Raw genomic sequence first — 24,606 nt, 5'->3', positions numbered from 1 at the left:
TCTATCCTCAGTTATATGAAATGTATTTGAAGGCATCATTGTCAATGTTATAGGCTAGCATTTACAAATAACAAGTTGTTAATTCTCTGTTTGGTTTCTGCCCCTTTCCTGTAAAGCTAATTTTATATGTGCTGAATATTATTCTTTGGACTTAAAAATAATTAAAGTATTTTATTTTGCTTTTAAACTATTGGTTATGATATTTAATTTTCTGTATATGTCTACGGTCCAATCTTTTAAAAGGTCTCTGTTAAACAGGAAAGATTTCTGTTTAAAAGATCAAATTAAGAACAATTTGCACCTGTTTAGTAACGGTCTGTCAGAACTCTGTAACTTGATTGACTGTTCAGCATGTTTGATCACATTATTGTCTTTGGGAGTTAAGAATTCCCTAGAGAATGTACCTGGCAGCAACTTGCTTCAGGAAAGGAGATGCATGTTGCAGAGCCTACTTAGGCTACTTGCACACCAGACCTGTTAAATCCGTAACCGAAGCTTTTTCTCTTCATTTTGACCCTCCGTCCACACTGAAACAGCGTTTTCCTCCCCCGAAAATGAAGTTTTTCTAAAACGCTCTCCAGAGTGTGTAAATTTGAAAATGTTGATTGTGCAGAGCAGTGTGGACGGGGCAACCAGAGATTTTTAAAAACACTGTCATGACGTGCCGGAACAGATGGTGGCGGCAGTGCAACATTTCATTGTTTTCTTGAATGCAACTCCCCACACAACCTAACAATTTCAGAACAGGCGGCAATGAGACTGAAGCCAGAAGAGTTAGAAACATACTCACCAAATACTTTGACCCATAACTTACTGAATAAATAAGTTATACTCACTTTGCCCTGTTTTCTGTCCTTGCTTATATGAAGGTGGTTTACCTATTTATGCAAGTACTTCTCTGATAATAGATGTGTAACAGCCTAATGTAACATTGTATGGAAATACAAGATAACACTGATGCAGAGATGTTTTATACATTTAACAAGGTGCTTTATCAGCCGGGTCATACTGTCAGTTCCCTCTATATGCTCCAGTATTTGCTTTTTTTAGTTTCAAGTCCTCCTGCGCGAAAGCCAACAGCTGTCCCTCGTTTGGCAATTTCCTTTTAAGTTTTTCTAGTCTGTAACTACACAAACATGCACTTTCACAGTGAGATTCGACACCAAACATGTCACTTGTTTTCTGTAGATGTGTCCTGTGCATGCCCAGTAGGAGGAGATTCGCCCAAATACCCGTTTTAATGTGGACGGAGGTATTTTCAAAAACGCTTGGTGTGGACGCCTATCGTTTTTACGTGAAACCGGCGTTTTCAAAATTATCCGGTCTAGTGTGGACGTAGCCTTAGTGGGAGGGTATTTGTGAATCTAGAAGCAAGTACTGTCACTTTCAATTCACTGAAATGTCTGAGCTGATATTCTGGAAAGTTTACTGCATTGCCATGTTGCAGGATGGTAACATTTGATATATACTTTTCATGTTAACTGTGTATTAAGTTCCTTTATTGAGTAAACTTTTATGTGATCTGTTGAGGAAACAAGAAGAATAAACATCTGTCATTTCTTATAAGTTTTAACTGTAACATTTCATTGTTTAGCTCAGTATAATTTAGATTTCAATTTCAAGAAACTGTAGTATGAATAGTGTCTGCATTAACCTGTGAAATTGCATAAACACTGCAGAAATATTTTACTAAATATGTATTGATAACATAGAAAATACCTGCTTCTATAGCATTTTGTTTTGTGTTATTTGGTTACTGTGTTTTGCTGCAACTGCTCATGTTATTTTCTTAAGTTGAAACTAAAATGTTATTTTCTAATTTTAGATATGTTTATGAAGGAATTCCTGTATCAGAGGTGATTCAGGAAAATTTCCAGGATAGTATTAAGTTATTACCACCACTTTCACCAGAATATTTGTATGAATGGCAAAGAATTGCAGAATATTACGTGGAGAGACCTAGACTGATACTTTTGGGAAAATCGGTAGGCAATTAAAGCAATAATTTTATTTCTTTAACCTCATGAAAATATAAAATTGTAATAAATGGTAAGCTTTGATTGTTTTCAGAAGTGATGTACAGTTTTTTAAAAATTATTGTTCAGTAAAATACCATCTTAAAAAGTTACTACACAGGAGCTCATAACATTGGGTGTAATGTATCAACTTAAACAGAAGGTTGGCAAAAGAACAGAAATAATATGGAGACAAGAATTAATATCTTCTCTCACTTGTGAATCATTATAATTCTCTACTCCAGGAAATGGAGTCTGAATGACTGAATGTATTCAAAATGACACATTTTCTTCCATAGTTGCAGTCATTGTTAGTGGGAAACAAACAGGTAGGTGGTGCTTCCAAGATCGGATCTCCCATGATTACATTGGATGGTGAAGTAGGCATAAGGGGACATACAGTATAGTCTACTCACTCTCCTTTTGTAATGCTTTCAATTAAGGTTATTTATTGAAAGTTAGAGGTATTCTTTGTGTATGAAGAACTACACAGTTATTACAGACCCAGGAACTGCAGCAAAGCATGGCCTCTTATCCAAGAATCTTTTGTTCCAGCAAACCTCTATGGACTATTCTTATAACCCACAGAATAACTGTAATGTAATACTGTACTGTACTAATCAAGACTATAGACTTAAAACCGCACTGCTCCTACTTTTGAAAAGACAGGAATGTTGTTTATTCATATCCAGTACAGTTGCAGATATAACCATATCATGGGTTGCCTTGTGCTGTTGAACCTTTGTAACAGGATAAGTGTGATTGAAGACAGAAAGGACTGAAAATTCTGGATTTTGGAGCAAAAAAAACATCCTGCTGAAAGAATATAGCAGACCAGGTACCATCTGTGGAAGCAAAGGGATGGTTGACATTTTTGGTTGAGTACATGCATCAGTTGGGCAGGTCATTTGCAGATGTCAAAGAACAGATATCTATGATGTATGACAAACAAGAGAAAATCTGCAGATGCTGGAAATCCAAACAACACACACAAAATGCTGGAGGAACTCAGCAGGCCAGGCAGTATCTAGAAAATAGTAGGTTCAATAGGTTCAAAAGGTACATTTAATGTCAGAGAAATGTATACAATGTACTTCCTGAAATTCTTTTCCTTTGCAAGCATCTATGAAAACAGAGGAGTTCCTCAAAGGATGAATGACAGTTAAACATTGGAACCCCAAAGACCCCCTCCAGCTCCCCCCTCACATGCACAAGCAGCACAAAGGCCATGACCCCCCTCCCCCACCAGAAAAAAGCATCAGCACCCTTCACCGAACACTCAAGCATGCAGCCAAAGCATCAATAAAGACACAGGCTTGCAGTACCCCAAAGATTACAGTATTTGTTCACCCGGTAATTTGACATACCAATGTCTGTCTCTGTCTCTGTCTCTGTCTCTGTCTCTGTCTCTGTCTCTCTCTCTCTCTCTCTCTCTCTCTCCCTCCCCCTCCCCCTCCCCCTCCCCCTCCCCCTCCCCCTCCCCCTCCCCCTCCCCCTCTCCCTCTCCCCCTCCCCCTCCCCCTCCCCCTCCCCCTCCCCCTCTCCCCCCCTCTCCCCTCCCCCTCCCCCTCCCCTCCTCCTCTCTCCCTCTCCCTCTCCCTCTCTCCCTCCTCCCCTCCTCCTCTCTCCCTCTCCTTCCCCCTCTCTCCCTCCTCCCCTCCCCCTCCCCCTCCCCCTCCCCCTCCCCCTCCCCCTCCCCCTCCCCCTCCCCCTCCCCCTCCCCCTCCCCCTCCCCCTCCCCCTCTCCCTCTCCCTCTCCCTCTCTCTCCCTCCCCCCCCCAATAAGGGAAAAAGAGGTGTCCCCATTTCACAGCGAGGGGGAAGACATAACAAACAACTCGGTGATTTATGGTGTTATAAGTCTGTTGTGTTGCTTTTTCTGAGTTCTGCGCTCAGAGAGCTCAGGCGTCCAGATACATAGCTAGCCTGGTTCTCATGATGCCCTTGTTGTCCCATGATGCCTCAGTCAGGGACACCGCCTTGAATCAGCCCGCCTCCAGAGCCATGAAAATCCGGCACCCTGATGGCGTGCTGGTCTTCCAGCCTGTGTCCTTGGCATATCAAAAAGCAGCCGGTTGTGGGGCCCTGAGAGCGGGTCCTATTCCCACGAAGAACCAAAGTCAGCGTGTAACTCCAGGTCAGGGTCTTCAAAAGAACCTTGAAAAGGGAAAAAAAAAGAAATATCATAGATAGAAATAGAGCTGTTTCTACGCAAGCAAAGGAATCACTGTTTAGCGCCATCATGACTTCGCGCTGCCCTCCGTCACAGTCGACGTTTTGGGCCAAGACCCTTTAGCAGGTCCTGGAGACCCTTCAGCGGGTCACAAATGATGCAGACTAGTGCCGTTTAGCTATAGCTGGTTGCATAAGATTGACACAGCTCATCAACTACTCTTATGCTGCCAAATCTTTCCAAAAAGTTAGTTTAAGATAAAATACATGACACGCAGAAAAGGAGTTGGTCTCTCTGACTTTCTGCAGTAAAGTAACAGAACACAATGTTCTATTTTCATTTTTAAGTTGTGATATCATTGGCATTTTTGATATTATTGCTCATCCTAATGGTAGTATTAGTATTAGTGTGGCACTTGGCCAAGTGTTGGGCTCATGATCTGAAGGTCTTGGGTTTGAGTCTCGGCTAAGGCAGTGTGTTGTGTCTTTGAGCAAGGCATTTAAGCACACACTGCTCCAGTCCACCGAACTGAAAATGTGTACCGGCAAATGCTGGGGGTTAACCTCGCAATAGACTGGCATCCTATCTGGTGTGTGGGGGGGGGGGGGGGATAGTTTTGTACTCTCAGTCGCTTTACACCACAGAAACCGGCATAAGCACTGGCCTGATGGGCCACAAAGGCTCGGGACAGACTTTGACTTTTGAATGTAGTGATGAGTCTCTTCTTGAAACATTGTTTTTACACTATAATTATGTTATTAAAAGCTTACTAGCCTACTTCAGAGGGCAATTAAGAGTCAATCATAGTACTGTGGAATGGAGACACAGAGAGGGCAAATGGAGTGAAGGAGTAGTTATGATGAAATTTATCACAATCTAGTAGTTTGTAATCATATTACCAAAGTTGGTCTTTAAAAAAATTTGGATTATTTAATCAACCATAAATTCCAATATACTGTGTTGAGAATTGAAATTTCTTCTTTGGATTGTTAGTCTAGGTCTATAAATTATCTGGTTTTGTATTCACTATGTTCCATTTCTTCTGCTCGGTATCTTTCTGAATTTCTGTGTAACACTACAAAAAAAAATTATCTGATGCCTGGCTCAGTTCTCTTCCCAACAATTTCTCCAGCCTTAACTATTTTCATCAATCTAAACCCTTAATATATTCTCAGAATCATAATCAGTTTATTATCACTGACATATGTCTTGAAATTTGTTGTTTATAGTAGCAGTACAGGACAAGACATAACAAATTACTATAAGTTACCATAATAAATAAATAAACAAACAGTGCCATAGAGGAATAGCAAGGTAATGTTCATGAGTTCATTGACCATTCAGAAATCTGATGCCACAGGGAAAGAATTTGTTCATAAAACATTGAGTGTGTGTCTTACGGCTCCTGTACCTCCTTCCTGATTGTATTAATGGAAAGAGGGCATGTTCTGGATGGTGAGGGTCATTAATGATGGGTACCGCCTTTTTGAGGCACTGTCCTTTGAAGACGTCCTCAGTGGTGGGGAGGGTCATACTTGTGATGGAGCTGGCAAACTCTACAACCCCTTGCATACTCTTTCAGCTTTGTCCATTGGAGCCTCCATACCAGGTAGTGATGCAACCCATCAGAATGCTCTCCATGATATATCTGTACAAATTTGCTTGAGTCTTCGGTGACTTATAAAATCTCGTCAAGTTCTTAATAGGTAGAGCTACTGTTGTACCTTCTTCATGATTGTATCAATGCGCTGGGCCCAGGAAATTGGAGCTATTCACTCTGACCTCTGAATGTGCATTGATGTGTGTTCTTCCTGAATTCTACATCAACTCCTTGAGCTTGCTGGCATGGAATATGGGGTTTTTGTTGTGATACTACTCAATCAGCTGTTCTATTACGCCTCCTTGTTGCCAGCTATGATTCTGCCAACAACACCAGTGTCATGAAGTTTTCCATTCTGTAATTTTCCTTTTGTGGTTTACAAGCAGATGAGCTAATTCCAAATTTCTGAGTTGAAATTCATATCGGCAAGGCCACTCACTACACATTCCAGACCAGGGTAACATTTAGGAGCTGAATTAGCATATTTGGCCCCTAGAGTCTGCTTTGTTTATCATTCAATCATGGATTTTTTTTTTCAACTCCATTCTTCTGGGTTCTCCTTGTAATCCTTAACTCCTTTACCATTTGAGAACCTATCAATTTCTACTTTAGTACGCACAATGACTTGGCCTCAGCAGCCCTACGCAGCTGAAGAAATTCCTCCCTATCTCAGTTTTAAAGGGGTGTCCCTTTATTCTGAATTTGTGCCTTAGATCCTATACTCTTCTACTAATGGAAACATTCTTTCCATGTCTACTTTGTCCATCCTTTTAGTGTTCAGTAAGTTTCAGTGAGACTCCTCTTCCTTCTGAACTCCACTGAGTACAGGCCTAGAGCCATCAAACACTCTTCTATTCTGCCACTGTCTGCCGACTGAATAACATTTCTGCTTTATTTTCCTTTTGATTATATTTTTTTTTCAATTTCTCCGTTTACACATTCTGGAATTTCAATTTAAAACATTTTTTTCCTTTCACATTTAACTGTTAGTCTTTCTCCCATTTTACCTCCAAGTTATCCTTTTGTTTCTTGAGGAAGAAGCGATCTCATGCAGGCAACTAATAACTTTGGGAGAAATAAATGATGAGATATAGGGTTGTAGTTGAAGAATTAATACTTAAATATTAGGCGTTGTTAGGTTAGTGGAGACACCTTAAATATTCAAGAAAATATTTTAAAAGGAGGAAATTTATGGAACAGAAATGTATTTATTAATAAGATTGTTAATAATCCATATTCTTCAGGGCCATGAGAATTTTGGACTGAAGCACAGTGGAAAGGGATCTAAAGGCAAAACAAATACATATAAAATGAGATGGTGTTTAAATTAAATGGAGGAATGTGGAAGAAACCCTATTTTACATTTGAGGAGCATATTTTGGATACTTCATTGGGTTTGATTTTAAAGGGAAATGCAAGCATTACTGCAAGTAAAGTGTAGAGAAGTTAGGGGTTTCCATTAATGTATAAGACCATCTGATTTTGAAATATGCTCACAGCTCTTTGCTATTTTTACGGTTGTACCCCATTGTTGGACAACATATGTCATCCGAGAGGTAATGTTGCAGCTACGTAGGACCCTGGTCAGACCCCACTTGGAGTACTGTGCTCAATTCTGGTCGCCTCGCTATAGGAAGGACATGGAAACCATAGGAAGGGAACAGAGGAGAATATTGCCTGGATTGGGGAGCATGCCTTATGAGAATAGGTTGAGTGAACTCGGCCTTTTCTCCTTGGAGTGATGGAGGATGAGAGGTGACTTTATAGAGGTGTACAAGATAATGAGAGGCATTGATCATGTGGATAGACAGAGGCTTTTCCCCAGGGTTGAAATGGTTAGCATGAGAGGGCATAGTTTTAAGGTGCTTGGAAGTAGGTACAGAGGAGATGTCAGGGGTAAGTTTTTTACGCAGAGAGTGGTGAGTGCGTGGAATGGGCTGCCAGTGGAGGTGGAAATGATAGGGTCTTTTAACAGATTCCTGGATGGCTACATGGAGCTTGGAAGAATAGAGGGCTATGGGTAAAGCCTAGGTAGTTCTAAGGTAGGGACATGTTTGGCACAGCTTTGTGGGCCAAAGGGCCTGTATTGTGCGGTATGTTTTCTATGTTGCTATGTTTCTATTCATTTTGGGGTTGCAGGGTTGCACCAATCCACCTTAGAAACCTGGAGTTCTTCAAAAATTTTTGTGTTATTGTCTAGTTTTATTAATTGCTTTGCTTTGAATGTTTGAGCTTTGTTTTAATTTTTGCAAAAAAAGATTAGTACATTTTAAAATATTAACTTGAATCATTTTAAATAGTTTTGGAAAGCTTCTGTCTACCAATTAAATTCAATGTTGCCCTGCTTTAAACAACTTGCTAAACTATTGTGGATAGCAAAACTGAGTGTTAGTTTTTCTAAAGTTTCATGTGTGGGTCTTGATCTGGCCCTCGTTTACCTCTTCCATAATCTCCTTCCTCCTCTGCATTGTTTCACATCATGGCATTCATAGATGGAAGCCTGATTTGTCATCAATGCTTAGGTTTGCAGTTTGGAAATTGCAATCGATAGTGTTCATACCACACAAGTTAAGTTTAGGAGGTAAGCACTGAGTTCAGATAAGTTATTACTCACTTCAAAATATAGTGCATTGTGTTTTGAACAATTAATTTTACTCTGAAATTATGTGATATTGTAATTAAGTAAAGATAGAGTTTTCAACATTTTGATATATTACTGCCATTCTTTGCTTTTACAATAGTTTTTTGCATAGATATTTGACTCTTTGTATTTGTTTTGAATAGATGAAAATCCACAAAGATGCAACAAAGCTGTTTTGGACACCAGCATTTCCCAAGTTTGCAGTTCCTATTTCATATATACAGGAAATCCTATACCCAAAGTTGCAAATGGAATTGGTAATAAGAAAAAAAAATCAGATATTGTGCTTTTTTTTCCATTTTGTTATTTTTTTATTAGAGATTTGGATGTAAAGCTTGTATTATTACTAACAGATAGATGAATTAAACAAAGATAAATGGAATTAATGATGTCTGGTTTAACCTAATCTTTGACTACTGAAAACTAATATAGATTCAGGAAGTTCAATAGTGTCTCTTTCTTCCGTAGTTTTACATTTCTCAAATGTGTGTCCTGGAAATGGTAACTAGATGCCTGGGTTCAGTTTATTAACTGATTTCATTGAATTATTGTATGATATAGCAAAGAAAGGTGTCACTTGGGCCACATGTCTATTTTTGAAAAGCTATGCAAAAAAAAACAACTCAAAATGGAAGTAAAAACAAAATTGCAGATGCTGGAAATTTGAAGTAAGGACAGAACATACTGGGAACATCCAACACGTCAGGCAGAATCTATGGAAGAAGACGGTTAACATTTCAGGTCTGAGACCTCTTCATTAGAACCGGTCACTTGCATAGAGGGTCTGGTGGAGAAAAAAGAATATCTTTAATAAGATGAGACCAAATAGGGTTCATGGCAGTTCGATGCAGATTATGCTTCTTTATCTGTGTTATGTGCTGTTAGCAACAGGGCTGTAGGATATGCCCAGCAGACAGGCTGCATTAATGAACAGAAAAAAAGAGCCAAAATCACACGGCAAAACTAAAACCCAAGATTAATGTAAGGTGTATTGGATACAAAATATACTAGTCAGAGGATTTCAGAGTGTCCTGGTTACATGGATGTGTTCATCAAATTTCATATTCCAGGTTGCAGAGAAATTACAATATTTTCTCCCAGGAGTTGTATTTGCTACTAATTTTAATACATCCTCTGACTACCGAAGGCCAACACACCACACACCTTTTTAACAATTCTATCAACTTGCGCTGCAACTTTGAAGGATCTACGGATGTGAACCCCAATGTCCCTCTATTCCTCCACATTGTTAAGAATACTGGCATTAACCCTGTATTCTGGCCTCAAATTCAGTCTTCCAAAGTGAATCACGTTACACTTTTCTGGGTTGAATTCCATCTGCCACTTCTCAGCCCCGCTCTATATCCTGTCAAAGTCCTGTTGCAACCTATGATAACCCCCCACACCGTCTACAACTCCACTAATCTTCATGTCATATGCAAACTTACTAACACACCTTTCTACTTCCTCATCCAAATCATAAAAATCACAAAAAGCAGGCATCTCAGAACAGATCCCTGTGGAACACTATCGGTCACTGACCTCCAGTCAGGATATGCTCCATCTAATGTCACCTCTGTCTTTTATGGGCAAGCCAATTCTGTATACACAGAGCCAAATTTCCGTAGATCACATACCTTCTTTCTGAATGAGCCTACCATGGGGAAGCATATCAAATGCCTTATTAAAATCCATATACACCACATCCACTGACCTGCCTTCATCAATATGTTTTTCACATCTTCAAAGAAGTTAATCAGGCTCATGAGGTACGACCTGCCCCTCACAACACCATGCTGACGATCCCTGATCGGACAATGTTTCTCCAAATGTTCATCAATCCTGTGTCTAAGAATCTTCTCCAATAATTTGCCTACCACTGAGGTAAGGCTCACTGGTCTATAAATCCCAGGATTATTCCTACTCCCTTTTTTGAACAAAGGAGTAACAATTAACATCCTCCAGTCATCTGGTATTACTCCTGTGGCCAGTGAGGATACAAAGATCATTGCCAAAGGGACAGCAATCTCTTCCCTCGCTTCCTATAGTAACCTGAGTTAAATCCTGTTCAGTCCTAGGGATTTATCTACTCTAATATTTTTCAAAAGTTCCAGCACATTCTCTTTCTTAATGTAAACATGTTCTAGCACATCAGCCTGTTTTACTTTGTGTTGACAAATGTCAAGGTCCCTTTCACTGGTGAATACTGAAGCAAGCTCCCTAGCTCCCCCTAGCGCCTCGACTCTAGGCACATGTTTTCTCCGTCAATCTAGCCATCCTACTTTTTTTCCACATATGTGTAGAATGCCTTGGGGTTTTTCTTAATCCTACTTGCCAAGGCCTTCTCATGCCCCCTTCTAGTTGTCCTAAGTCCATTCTTCAGCTCCTTCCTAGCTACCTTGTAATTCTCTAGAACTGTGACTGATCCTTTGCTTCCTAAGCCTTAAGTAAGCTTCTTGCTTCCTCTTGATTAGGTGTTTCACATTTCTTGAGAACGTGGTTCCTTCACCATACAATCCTTTCCCTGTCTCATTGGGGCCAAGCTATTCAGAACCCCATGCAAGTGCTCCTTAAACAACTTGCTCATCTCTGTGTATTTCCTTGAGTACATCCATTACCAACTTATATTCCATTCCTGCCTAATAGCATCATAATTCTCCCTCCACCAAATAAATACTTTCCAATAATGTCTGCTGCTTTCCCTCTCCAAGGCTATAGTAGAGAGCTCTGGTCACTGTCACCGAAGTGCTTACCCACTGACTGACACCGGACCTGGTTCATCACCTGGCGCCAGAGCCAGTATTGCTCCTCCTCTAGTCAGTCTGTCTGCATATTCTGTCTGGAATCCTTCCTTTCTAAAATTTGCCTCCCAGTTTGTTCCTCAGTGTTTCTGTTGCTAGTGGGAATACGCCCAATAGAGTGATTGCTCCCTTCCTGTTTCTGACCTCCACCCACACTGACTCAGTAGACAATCTCTCCATGACATTCTCCCTTTCTGCAGCTGTGATACTATTCCTGATTATCAATGCCACTTCCTCACCTCTTTTACCTTCCTCCCCCTCTCTTTTGAAAGATCTAAATCCTGGAACTGGTCACAGCAGTACTCTGCACTATCTGCCTACATCTTTTCCCTCTCCTGACAGTCACTCAGCTACCTGCCTCCTGCAACTTAAGGCTGACTACCACCTTGTAGACCTTATCTGTTCATTCTGCTGAATGAGCCTTTGGTCATCCTGCTGCAGCTCTATTTCCTTAGTAGATTCTATAAGAAGCTGCTGATGAATGTACCTCATGGGTTTGTAACTATCAGGGAGACTCAGGACTCCCACACCTGACCTGAATAACACATCACTCATCCTAGACTCATTTTCACCATTCTAGCTAGGCACTAATAGAGAAAGAAAGAGACTTACCAGAAGTTTCCCTATACCTTCGCCTCTCTTCACCAAAGTCTCTTAAGCCAAAACCTCAAACCTTTCACTTTAACACTGGCTCACTCCAACAATAGCCACTTCTACAGTGTGTTCCACTTAAACCTGACTTATTTTTTTGGCTCTTACCAAGTGGCTAATTATCCTGTGATCTCAGGTGCTCAGAATATCCCATCTTGCTTTTTGGAATCTTGCTCCCACAATGCACAATCCAACATCTCCTTGCGATCACAAGCACATAGAAACTTTGAAGATGACACAAACTTTGCAGATAGTATAGATGTTTGATATATAGCATGTTATTCACTCCAGAGCAACTAGGGTAAGCAAGTTTTTGTGGAACAGTGGCAGATTAAATTTTGTGCAACTTTGGTAGATTAAAACAGTAGGCTGCTGGTGTGCCCTATCATGTGCGTAGATTTGGTTATGTTGAAGAGAGTGATTTGTTTTTCAAGAGAATGGTAACATGTTACTAAACATTATTGAAGGTAGATACAGGAGAGAAGATTTTGCATTTGTATGCACACAGTATACTGAATAAGGTAGATGAACTTACAGCGCAATTGTAGATTGGCAGGTATGATGTTGTAGGCATCGCTGTATCATAGGTGAAAAAGATTATAGCTGGGAGCTTAATGTTCAAGGATACACATTGTATCGAAAGGACAGGCAGGAAGGCAGAGGGGAGCAGCGTTGTTCTGTTGGTTAAAAAATGAAATTAAATCATTAGAAAGAGGCTACATAGGCTCGGAAGCTGTTGAATCATTGCAGATAGAACTAGGGAACTGCAAAGGTAAAAAAATCCCTGATGGGAGTTGTATACAGACTACCAAACAGTAGTAAGGATGTGGTCTACAAATTACAACCAGGAGATAGAAAGTGCATGCCAATAGGGCAATGTTACAATAGTCATGGGAGGATTTCAATATGCAGGTAGATTGGGAAAATCAGGTTGGTGCTGGATTCCAGGAGAGGGAATCTCTAGAGTGCCTATGAGAGCAGCTTGTGGTTGAGCCCACTAGAAAATCAGGTATACTGGATTGGGTGCTATACAATGAACCAGAATTGATTAGAGAACTTAAGATAAAAGAACCCTGAGGGGCAAGGGATCATAATATGATCAAATTCACCCAGAAATTTGTGAAGGAGAAGCTAAAGTCAGATGTATCAGTATTACGGTGGAGTAAAGGGAATTACAGAGGCATGAGAGAGGAGTTGACCAGAATTGATTGGAAAGGAGCACTGGCAGGGATGATGGCAGAGTAGTAATGGCTGAAATGTCTAGAAGCAATCTGGAAGGCACAGGATATATACATCCCAAAGAGGAATAAGTATTCTAATGGCAAGTTGACATAACCATGGCTAACAAGAGATGTCAAAGCCAACATAAAAGCTAAAGAGAGGGCATATAATAGAGCAAAAATTAGTAGGAAGTTAGGGAATTGAGAAGATCAATAAAAATGTCATTGAGCAGGTAAAGATAGAATACGAAAGTAAGCTAGCCAGTAGTATTAGAGAGGATACCAAAAGTTTTTTCAGATACATAAAGTGTAAAAGAAAGGTGAGAGTGTATATTAGACCAGTGGAAAGCAATGCTGGAGAGGTAGTAATGGGGGACAAGGAAATGATGCATGAACTAACTAAGTATTTTACATCAATCTTCCCCATGGAAAACACTAGTAATATGGTGGAAGTTTCGGGCGTTAGCAGTAATGGAGTTTACAAAGTTACCATTACTAGAGAGAAGGTTCTTGGGACTCTGAAAGATCTGAGGATAGATAAGTCACCTGGACCAGATGGTGTACTCCCCAGAGTTCTGAAAGAGGAGGCCAAAGAGATTATGGAGGCATTAGTAATGATCTTTCAAGAATCCCTAGCTTCTGAAATGGTTCTGGAAGACTGGAAAATTGCAAATGTCACTCCACTCTTCATGAAGGGTAAGAGGCAAAAGAAAGGAAACTATAGTCCAGTTAGTCTGACCTTAGTGGGTTGGGAAGATGTTGGAGTCAATTAGTAAGGATGAGGTCTCAGGGTACTTGGAGGCACATGATAAAATAGGCCATAGTCAGCATGGTTTCCACAAGGGAAAATCTTGCTTGACAAATCTGTTGGAATTCTTTGAAGAAATAACAAGCAGGATAAACAAAGGAGAATCAGTTGATTTTATGTTCTTGGATTTTCAGAAGGCCTTTGACAATGTGCAACACACGAGGCTGCTTAACAAACTATGAACCCATGGTATTACAGGAAAGATTCTAGCATGTATAAAGTAATGGCTGATTGGCGGGAGACAAAGAGTGAGAATAAAGGGAGCCTCTTCTGGTTGGCTGCTGGTGCCTAGTGGTGTTCCACAGAAGTTTGTGTGGGACCAATTCTTTTTCTGTTATATGTCAATGATTTGGATGATGGAATTGATGGCCTTGTTGCAAAGATTGCAGACAATATGAATACAGGTGGAAGGGTAGTCTGATGCAGTAGAGAGGCTATGGAAGAACTTAGACAGATTAGGAGAAGGAGCAAAGAATTTTCAGATGGAATACAGTGTTGAGAAGTGTATGGTCATTCAGTTTGGTAGAAGAAATGAAGGTGTTAAATATTTTCAAATGGTGAGAAAATACAAAAAGCTGAGGCACAGAGGGACTTGGGAGTCCTTGTGCAGGATTATCTAAAGGTTAACTTACAGGTTGAGTCAGTGGTGAAAAAGGTCAATGTGTTGTTAGCATTCATTTCAAGAGGACTAGAACATAAAAACAAGGATGTAATGTTAAGACTTTATAAAGGACTAGTGAGGCCTCACTTGAGGTGTGAGCAGATTTGGGCCCCATATCTTAGAAAAGATGGGCTGAAACTAGAGAGGGTTCAATGGAGGGTCACGAAAATGATTCCAGTATTGAACAGCTTGTCATATCAGAAATGTTTGATTGCTCTGGGCTTGTATTCACTAGAATTCAGAAGAATGAGGGATGACCTAATTGAAATCAATCGAATGGTGAAAGGTTTGCTCAACCTGAGCAAATCTAAGTGTAATGAGTAGATTAATTGTATAATTTTATACTTATCTGAATATTTATTTGACAGAATAAATTAATATGGAATAAGTAAATAGTTAATACATATACAGTAAATAGTTAATGGTTTACTTTGCTTTGTTCCTCGACTGTAAACTCCACAGAAATATCTATCCTTGTTTGAGCCAGATCTCTGGATGTACTGGTTTATCATAATCCTGTTTAGCAATTTGAGATAGCAATGCCTCATCCTTAATGTATACAGTTATCTGGTACTGAAAATGTTTGTATGAAAGAGGTTTTCCAAGGCAAAATATTTTAGGCAATACCCCCTCTGTAACAAAACAAATAATTTTGGAAGTTCTCAATTGGTTTGCCAATGTCAATGGAGAGGAAACATGTTAATATTTGATAATCTTTCAACTGCCAGAACAATGATATCCCATATCACGTGGAGTGACTCTAAGTCTTAACTTAAATGAGATACAGTATAATAAAATCATCTTACCTCAGATTATCTGCTAGATATTATCTTAAGGCATTGCTATAAACTGGGAGAAGGAAACCCACATCATTGAGCAGTAAACAGTCTGAAAGATCTTTCATTGTCTACCTCATGTATTCAAAGGTCTTAGGCTCTATTGGCTTTTGGGCTCTTGACTGGGTGACTTGGGTCTCAATAAACTTGAAACACTCAGCATATCTGTGGTAAGGGAAACCATCAACATTTCAGGTCCAAAACCATTCACCAGAACTGGGTAAGAGAAAAAAAGATAGTTTTTGATAGGATGGGAGATGACAAAGTGATTTGCAGATCAAAGGAAATAAGTCTGATGAGATGGACCACATGTATTAGTGGAGGCATTTAGGACATTATGCTTCTTTGTGTGTATGATGAGTTATATAAAGAGTACCTCTTCTGGGGGAGGTATGATCTGTTCAAAAGAGATGGGTTGCACCTGAACCCGAGGGGGACCAACATTCTCGTGGAAAGGTTTGTTAAAGCTGTTGGGGAGGGTTTAAACTAACTTGGCAGGGGGGTGGGAACCGGAGTGAAGGGACTCAGGAAAGGACGGATGGTAAAAAAAAGTAAAGATAACGCGCAGTCAGATTGTCAGGAAGGGCAGACTTAATTGTAGCCAACAGGTTGAGTATCAAATTATTAGGGATGCTGGGTCAGAAAGGACAGCAAATACGCTACTCAAGGTGTTGTATCTAAATGCATGTAGTATAAGAAATAAGGTGGATGATTTTCTTGCAGTATTACAGATTGCCAGGTATGATGTTGTGGCCATCACTGAGTCGTGGCCGAGGGATGGTTGTAGTTGGGAACTGATTGTCTAAGGTTATACGTTATATCGGAGGGATAGGAAGGTAGGCAGAGGGGGTGGTAAAGAATGGTAAAGAATGGCATCAAATCAGTAGAAAGATGTGACATAGCACTGAAAGGTGTTGAATCTTGGTGGGTTGACTTAAGAAACTGCAAGGGTAAAAGAAGGTTAATGGCAGTTTTATACAGGCCTCCCAACAGTGGCGGGAAGGTGGATCACAGGTTGCAACAGGAAATGGTAAAGGCGAGTCAAAAGGGCAATGTTACGGTAGTCATGGGAGATTTTAACATGTAGGTTGATTGTGAAAATCAGGTTAGTTATGGATCTCAAGGGAGTGAGTTTGTTGAATACCTAAGAGATAGGTTTTTAGAGCAGTTTGTTGTTGAGCCTACTCGGGGATCAGCTAAACTGAATTGGGTGTAATGTAATGCAGTGGTCCCCAACCACCGGGCTGCAGACCGGTACCGGGCCGCAAAGCATGTGCTACTGGGCCGCGAGGAAACGATATGATTTGGCGATATGAGTCAGCTGCACCTTTCCTCATTCCCTGTCACTCCCACTGTTGAGCTTGAACACACGCGAGGTCATTAACAGCGCGTCATCCGTGTCAGCGCAGGAAGGAGTGCAATTCCTCGAGCTTGCAAATGATGACGGGCTGAAAAATATGTTTGACATAACATCTCTGCCGGCATTCTGGATCAAAGTCAAGGCTAAATATCCTGAGATAGCCACGAAAGCACTGAAAACGTTGCTTCCATTTCCAACATATCTCTGCAATGAATGCAACGAAAACTAAATTGTGGAATAGACTGGACATAAGGAGCCCCCTTCGAGTATCGCTGTCTCCCATCACCCCTCGATAGGACCATGTTGTTGCAGGAAAACAAGCATTCAGCCCCAGACTCCCACTGATTCAGCGATCTTGGTGTGTTGCAATGATTTTATATGTTCATACGGGGAAAATATGTGCTGTGTGTTTAATATCCAAACGTTACTTAAAATGTTATGATGCTATTGAATTAGATAACCATATAACAATTACAGCATGGAAACAGGCCATCTCTGCCCTTCTAGTCCATGCTGAATACTACTCTCACCCAATCCCACCGACCTACACTCAGCCCATAACCCTCCATTCCTTTCCTGTCCATATACCTATCCAATTTTTCTTTAAATGATAATATCGAATCTGCCTCTACCACTTTTACGGGAAGTTCGTTCAACACTTACTTCAAGCTCCCCTGTCCTCCCCTGATAATTGACTTACCACTACATTCATGTGAGGAAAACATGCGCTGTGTGTTTAATATTAAATTCGTTAGATAATCTTTTTTAGAAACGAAATTGAGTGTATTAGCCACTTATCACCTATATTCCGGTCATGATTAACACCCCGCCCCGGAACAGAATTGCTAAAAACGATTTGCAGGAAAAAAAATCGGCATGTACATGCATGCGCACTGGTGCCTGCGCAAGGCTTCATGGTCATTGTAGTCTTTCTTGGGGTAAACCCAACGTATTTGACTGCTACTCTTGTCTGTTGGCAACCCTACCCCCCCCCCCCCAGGTCAGCTGGTCTGCAAGAATATTGTCAATATTGAACCGGTCCACAATGCAAAAAAGGTTGGGGACCCCTGATGTAATGAACCGGAGGCGATTAGGGAGCTTAAAGTAAAAGAACCCTTAGGAACCAGTGATTACAATATGATTGTGTTCAACTTGAAATTTGGTAGGGAGAAAGTAAAGTCTGATGTAGCAGTATTTCAGTGGAGTAAGGGAAATTACAGTGGTATGAGAGAGGAGTTAGCCAAAGTAAATTGGAAGAAGCTGCTGGCCAGGATGTCAGCAGAGCAGCAATGGCGTGCATGTCTAGGAAAATTGAGGAAGGTGCAGGACATTTCTATTTCAAAAATGAAGAAATACTCAAATGGTAAAATAGTACAACCGTGGCTGAATAGGGAAGTCAAAGCTATTGTAAAAACATCAAAGCAAAAATAGATAGAGGATAGAGGATTGGGAAGTTTTAAAAAACCTACAGAGAGCAACTAAAAAAATTATAGATGGAAGAAGATAAAATATGAAAGCAAGCAGCAAATAATATCAAAGTGGATAGTAAAAGCTTTTTCAAGTATGTTAAAAATAAAAAAAAGAAATGAGGGTGGATATAGGACTGCTAGAAAATGAAGCAGTAGAAATAATAATGGGGGACAAGGAGATGATTGATGAACTAGATAAATATTTTGCATCATTCTTCACTGTGGAGGACACTAGCAGTATGCCTGATGTTGTAGTGTGCGAAGGAAGAGAAGTTGGTACAGTTACTTTACTGTTTACCTACTTACTGTTACAAGGGAGAAGGTGCTCAAAAAGCTGAAAGACCTAAAGGTACATGTCATCCAGACCAGAGGAACTGCACCCTAGGGTTCCCTAAGAGGTAGTGTTGTAGATTGTGGTGGCATTAGAAATGATCTTTCAAAAATCATTGGACTCTGGCATGGTGCCAGAGGACTGGAAAATTGCAGATGTTACTCCAGCAGGAGGAAGACAGCAGAGGGAAAATTATAGACCAGTTAGCCTGACCTCAGTGGTTAGGAAGATGTTGGAGTCGATTGTTAAAGATGAGGCAATGGAATACTTGGTGACACAGGACAAGATAGTACAAAGTCAGCATGGATTTTCAGGGAAAATCCTGCCTGACAAACCTTTTGGAGTATTTTGAGGAGATTACAAGCAGGATAGATAAAGGGGATGTAGTGGATGTTGTATATTTGGACTTTCAGAAGGTCTTTGACAAGGTGCCACACATTAGGCTGCTTACCAAGTTAAGAGCCCGTGGTATTACAGGAAAGTTACTAACATGGTTAGAGCAATGGCTGATTGGTTGGAGGCAGTGAGTGGGAATAAAAGGATCCTTGTCTGGTTGGCTACCAGTGACTAGTGATGTTCCTCCGGGGTCGGTGCTGGGACCACTTCTTTTTATGCTGTATATCAGTGATTTAGATGATGGAATAAGATGGCTTTGTTGCCAAGTTTGTAGATGATACGAAGACTGGTGGAAGGGCAGGTAGTGTTGAGGAAACAGGTGGGATGCCGAAGGTCTTGGACAGATTAGGAGAATGGGCAAAAAAGTGGCAAATGAAATACAATGTTGGAAAGTGCATGGTCATGCCCTTTGGTAGTAGAAATAAAAGTGCGGACTATTTTCTAAGCAGGGAGAAAATCCAGGAATCTGAGATGCAGAGGGACTTGGGGGTCCTTGTGCAGAAGGTTAACTTGCAGGTTTTGTCAGTGGAGAGGAAGGCAAATGCCATGTTAACATTCATTTCAAGAGGTCTAGAATACAAGAGTAAGGATGTGATGCCTCACCTTGAGTATTGTGAACAGTTTTGGGCCCCTTATCTTGGAAAAGATGTGCTGGCGTTGGGGAGGGTCCAGAGGTGGTTCACAAGGATGATTCCAGGAATGAAAGGATTATCATACGAAGAACGTTTGATGACTCTGGGTCTGTGCCAGCTGGAATTCAGAAGGATGAAGAGGGATCTCATTGAAACCTTTCAAATGTTGAAAGGCCTGGACAGAGTAGATGTGGAAAGGATGTTTTCTTTGGTGGGAGAGTCTAGGACAAGAGGTCATTGCCTCAGGATAGAGGGGTGCCCTTTCAAAACAGAGATGTGGAGGAATTTCTTTAGCCAAACGGCGGTGAATTTGTGGAATTTGTTGTGACATGCATCTGCGGAGGCCAGGTTGTTGGGTGTATTTAAGGCAGAGATTGATAGGTTCTTGGTTGGACATGACATCAAAGGTTACAGGAAGAAGGCTGGGAGCTGGGGTTGAGGCGGAGATAGAAATAAAAATTCGGCCATGATTGAATGGCAGAGCAGACTCGATGGGCCAGATGGCCCAATTCTGCTCCTATGTCTTACGCTTTATGGTTTTACATGGCCAACAGACCATACAAATTGAATAGACTAAGAAAAACTGAGCAAAGTGGTAGCCAGTTTTGAAACAGACAAAGAAAAAGAGAACAACTTGCAGTTAGGGAATTCAATATTTAATCCAGAAGGCTGTAATGTGTCCAGATGGTAGATAAGCTGTTGTTCTTTAAGCTTGCATTGGGCCTGATTCTAACAGTATATGTGTGTCTGTGGGGTGTGGGATGGGGTGGTAGGGGTGCACAGAGAGAAAGTACAGAGTGGGAGCAGGATAGTGAATTAAATTGGCAGCAACGAAAGCTCGGGGTCATTCCTGTGGACTAAATGTGGTGATCCATAAAGCAATTGCCCAATCTGTGTTTGTTTACTCCAGTGCAGAGGAGCCCGCTCCTCTCCAAAAACAGTATACTAGGTTGGAAGAAATGCTAGTGAATTGCTGTTTTACCTATAAGGACTATTTGGACCTTTGATGGAGCGAAGGAAAGAGGTGGACGGACAATGAGCTCTTATCTCGTTCCAAAAATGCAACAATGCTTTTTCTGCAGATCTTTAACTAACAATCTGACTTTGCACAAACATTGAACACTCTCAACAGCCATATCTAACAGGGTATTTTTATTTGTGCACTGTTTACATCACATGAAGTCCTGTAATCTTGCCTGTCTTCATGCTGCATACATTGGGAGTTGCAGCAGGAACATCCATACCACCACCTAGCACGTCATTTTGAACGTTAAACTTGCTTTCATTATTCACAGCTTAAACTTGTGAAAAAGTGTTTGGACAAGAATAGGTTTTGATCCTCGATGAGATGTAATTTTAGTGAAACATTTTGAATCAGACAGATACTTTAGATTGCATGAGCTGTTGCCTCATTAGTGGATAAGTCAACAATGTTATGATAGCATCACTAGCAACATTCAGACCTAATATTTTATAAAATTGATTTATGTTCTGAATTTAACATATGGACTCTGGCTGTGAGGATATAAGCTTATTGAGTAATCTTTATACCAAATCTACAGGATCAAGAGAATCCTTGCGACTTCCATATGAATCAGGATGATGATTATGACATTGAAGAAGAACAGGAATATTTGGAAGATAAAGCTGCTCTGGTATGAATAGCTCCTTTTATGATTCTGATATGACCAATCAGATTTTTGTTTTGTGAGCTAAAAGTCAATTCTTTTTGGATGCTTGCATCCAGAAACAACCTGCTGCCAAGTGCAAAAGTTGGAAAAATGGAATGGAGATTGACTCTGCTGGGTGACTGGGACTATTCCATGATTTCAGGCCCTGCCTTGAAGCCTGTTCACAATCGGTCCTGATCCTTCAACAGTGACTATGCCTTTGTCGGATGTAATTAATGTCACAACACAAGAAAGAGAGTTGTTAAAGGTCAGCTGGTCAGAATTCAGGTCAGATATGTTCCAGTGAAGGGGTAGAAAAGGCTCTGACGACAAGGAAGGAAGGAATTAAACAGAGTATCTGGAAGGCCAAAAAGTGCCATAACATGCCCTTGACAAATTAGATCAAAGAAAATCCCAGTGTGTTTTATGGATCTTTAAAAACTTATCCATAGCTAGGGAAAGGGTAGAAACAATCAAAGACAAAAGGTGGTCATTTATGCTTAGACCTTAAGACCATAAGACATACAAGAAGAATTAGGCCATTCAGTTTATCAAGTCTGCTCCGCTATTCCTTCATGGTTAATCCCAAATCCCACTCAACCCCATACACCTGTCTTCTCACCATGTCCTTTGACGCCTTGACCAATCAGGAAACGATCAACTTTCACCTTATATATACGCACGGTCTGGACCTCTACTGTAGTCTGTAGCAGAGCATTCCACAGATTCACCACTCACTGGCTAAAAAAGTTTCTCCTTACCCCTGTTCCAAAAGGTAGCCCCTCAATCTTGTACCTTCTGGTTCTGGATAGCCCCATCATAGGAAACATCCTCTCCTCATCCACCCTATATAGTCCTTTCAACATTTGATAGGTTTCAATGAGATTCCCATGCAATCTTCTAAATTCCAGTGAGTACAGGTCCAAAGCTGCCAAATGCTTCTCATATGTTAACCCCTTCATTCTCGGAATCATCCTCATGAACTTCCTCTGGACTCTGTCCAATGACAACAGATTCTTTCTGAGATATGAGGCCCAAAACTGTTGACAATACACCAAGTGTGGCCTGACTTGTGTCTTATACAGGCTCAGCATTATCTCCTTGTTTTTATATTCTATTCCCCTTGAAATAAATGCCAACATTGCATTTGCCTTCTTTACCATAGCCTCAACCTGTAAATTTATCTTCTGGGTGCTTACACGAGGAATCCTAAGTCCTTTTGCACCTTTTATGCTTGAACCTTCTCCCCATTTAGATAACAATCCACACTATTGTTCCTTTTACCAAAATGCATTATACATTTCCCATTACTGTATTCCATCTGCTACTTTTTTGCCCTTTCTTCCAATTTCTAAGTTCTACTGCAATCCCATTGCTTCTTCAACACTACCAGCCCCTCCACGTATCTTTGTATCTGCAGATTCTGCCAGAAAGCGATCAATTCTATTATTCAGATCATTGACATTATCCAAAGCAATGTGAAAAGTAGCGGTCCCATTACTGATCCCTGAGGAATGCCACTAATCACTGGCAGCCAACCAGAAAAGGCCCCCCTTAATCCCACTTCTTGCCTCCTGCCTGTCAGCCATTCCTCTATCTATTGCAATATCTTTCCTGTAATGCCATAGGATTTTAGATTAAGAAGCCTCATATGTAGCACCTTATCAAAATGCCTTCTGAAAATGTAAGTAAATGACGTCCACTCCCTCTCTTTTGTCCATTCTGCTTGTTACTTGCTTGAAGAACTCAGATTTGTCAGGCAATGATTCCCTTTACAGAAACCATGCTGATTTTGACTTATCAGTCTCCAAGTACCCCGAAACTTCATCCTTAATAATAGACTGCAACACTTTCCCAGCCACTGAGGTTAAGCTAACTGGCCTATAATTTCTTTTCTTTTGCCTTCCTCCCTTCTTAAACAGTGGAGTGATATTTGCAATTTTCCAGTCCTCCAGGACCATGCCAGGATCAAGTGATTCTTGTAAGATAATGACCAATGCATCCGTTATCTCTTCAGCAACCTCTTCCAGGACTCTGGGATGTAATCCATCTGGTTCAGGTGACTTATCCACCTTAAGACCTTTGAGTTTGCCTTGCACTTTTTCCTTTGTAATAGCAATAACCTCCCTCCTGCTTCCTGACACTCATGGACCTCTGGCACACTGCTAGTGTCCTCCACAGAGAAGGCAGATGCAAAATACCCATTAAGTTCATCTACCATTTCTTTGTCCCCCATTACTACCTCACCAGCATCATTTTCCAGTGGTTTCACCTCCCTTTTACCCTTTATATAACTGAAATTACTTTTAGTATCCTGCTTTACATTATTGGCTAGCTTGCCCTCATATTTCATCTCTTCCCTTCTTATAGCCTTTTTAGTTGCCTTTTGTTGGATTTTAAAAGTTTCCCAATCATCCAACTTCCCACTCATTTTTGCTACCTTATATGTCCTTTCCCTGTCTCTTATGCATTCCTTAACTTCCCTTGTCAGCTCCTTGCCTTTTGAGAACTTCTTCTGTGGGACATATCTATCCTGTGTCATGTGAACTATTCCCAGAACTTTCAGCCATCTCTGCTCTGCCATCATCCCTGCTGGTATCCTCCTCCAATCCCTCTGGGCAAGGTCCTCTCTCATGCTCTGTAATTCCCTTTATTCCGATGTGATACTGATGCATGTGACCTGTGCTTCTCCCCCTCAAATGACAGGATGAATTCAATCATATTATGATCACTGCCTCCTAAGAATTCCTTTACATTAAGCTCCCTAATAAGATCTGGATTATTACACAATACCCAATCTAAGATGGCCTTTTCCCAGGTAGGCACGAGTTTGTCCACCTTATTCCGAACGCTACCGCATTTAAATACAGCACCTTCAGTCCAGCATTCTTCACCCTTTTCAATTTTGCCTCTGTGGTACAATTTACCTCTTTGCTCTGTCTGCATTTATACCCATCATTGGCTTGTCTTTCCTTATATTCATGTTACATCCATCATTTACTTGTAAACCTGCTGACTCATCCTCAGCTCTATCATACTGGTTCCCATCCCCCTGCATTATTAGTTTAAACCACTCCCAACAACTCTAGTAAACATGCCCGCAAGAATATTCATGCCCCACAGATTCAAGTGTAACCCATCCCTTTTGTACTGGTCCCACCTGCCCCAGAAGAGGTCCCAATTATCCAGAAATCTGAATCCCTTCCCCCTGATCCAATTCTTCAGCCACACATTTATTTGCCATCTCATTCTACTCCTATCCTCACTGTTGTGTGACACAGACAGCATTCCCGAGATTATTATCATTGAGGTCCTGCTTCTCAGCTTCTTTCATTACTCCCT

At 40.8% G+C, this 24,606-nt stretch overlaps 1 protein-coding gene across 1 annotated transcript in view; it reads left to right on the top strand.

Moving 5' to 3' along the window:
* Positions 1-24,606, top strand: part of ttc6 (tetratricopeptide repeat domain 6) — a 323,626-nt gene that overhangs the window by 93,007 nt on the left and 206,013 nt on the right. Inside the window, exons 7-9 of the mRNA XM_072279505.1 lie at positions 1,826-1,985; positions 8,573-8,686; positions 21,157-21,249. Coding sequence (XP_072135606.1) covers positions 1,826-1,985; positions 8,573-8,686; positions 21,157-21,249 — 367 coding nt within the window. The remainder of the gene's footprint in view (positions 1-1,825; positions 1,986-8,572; positions 8,687-21,156; positions 21,250-24,606) is intronic.

Source organism: Mobula birostris, chromosome 1 (assembly GCF_030028105.1).
Source record: "Mobula birostris isolate sMobBir1 chromosome 1, sMobBir1.hap1, whole genome shotgun sequence".
Lineage (NCBI taxonomy): Eukaryota > Metazoa > Chordata > Chondrichthyes > Myliobatiformes > Myliobatidae > Mobula > Mobula birostris.
This window is presented reverse-complemented; position numbering and strand designations above follow the sequence as displayed.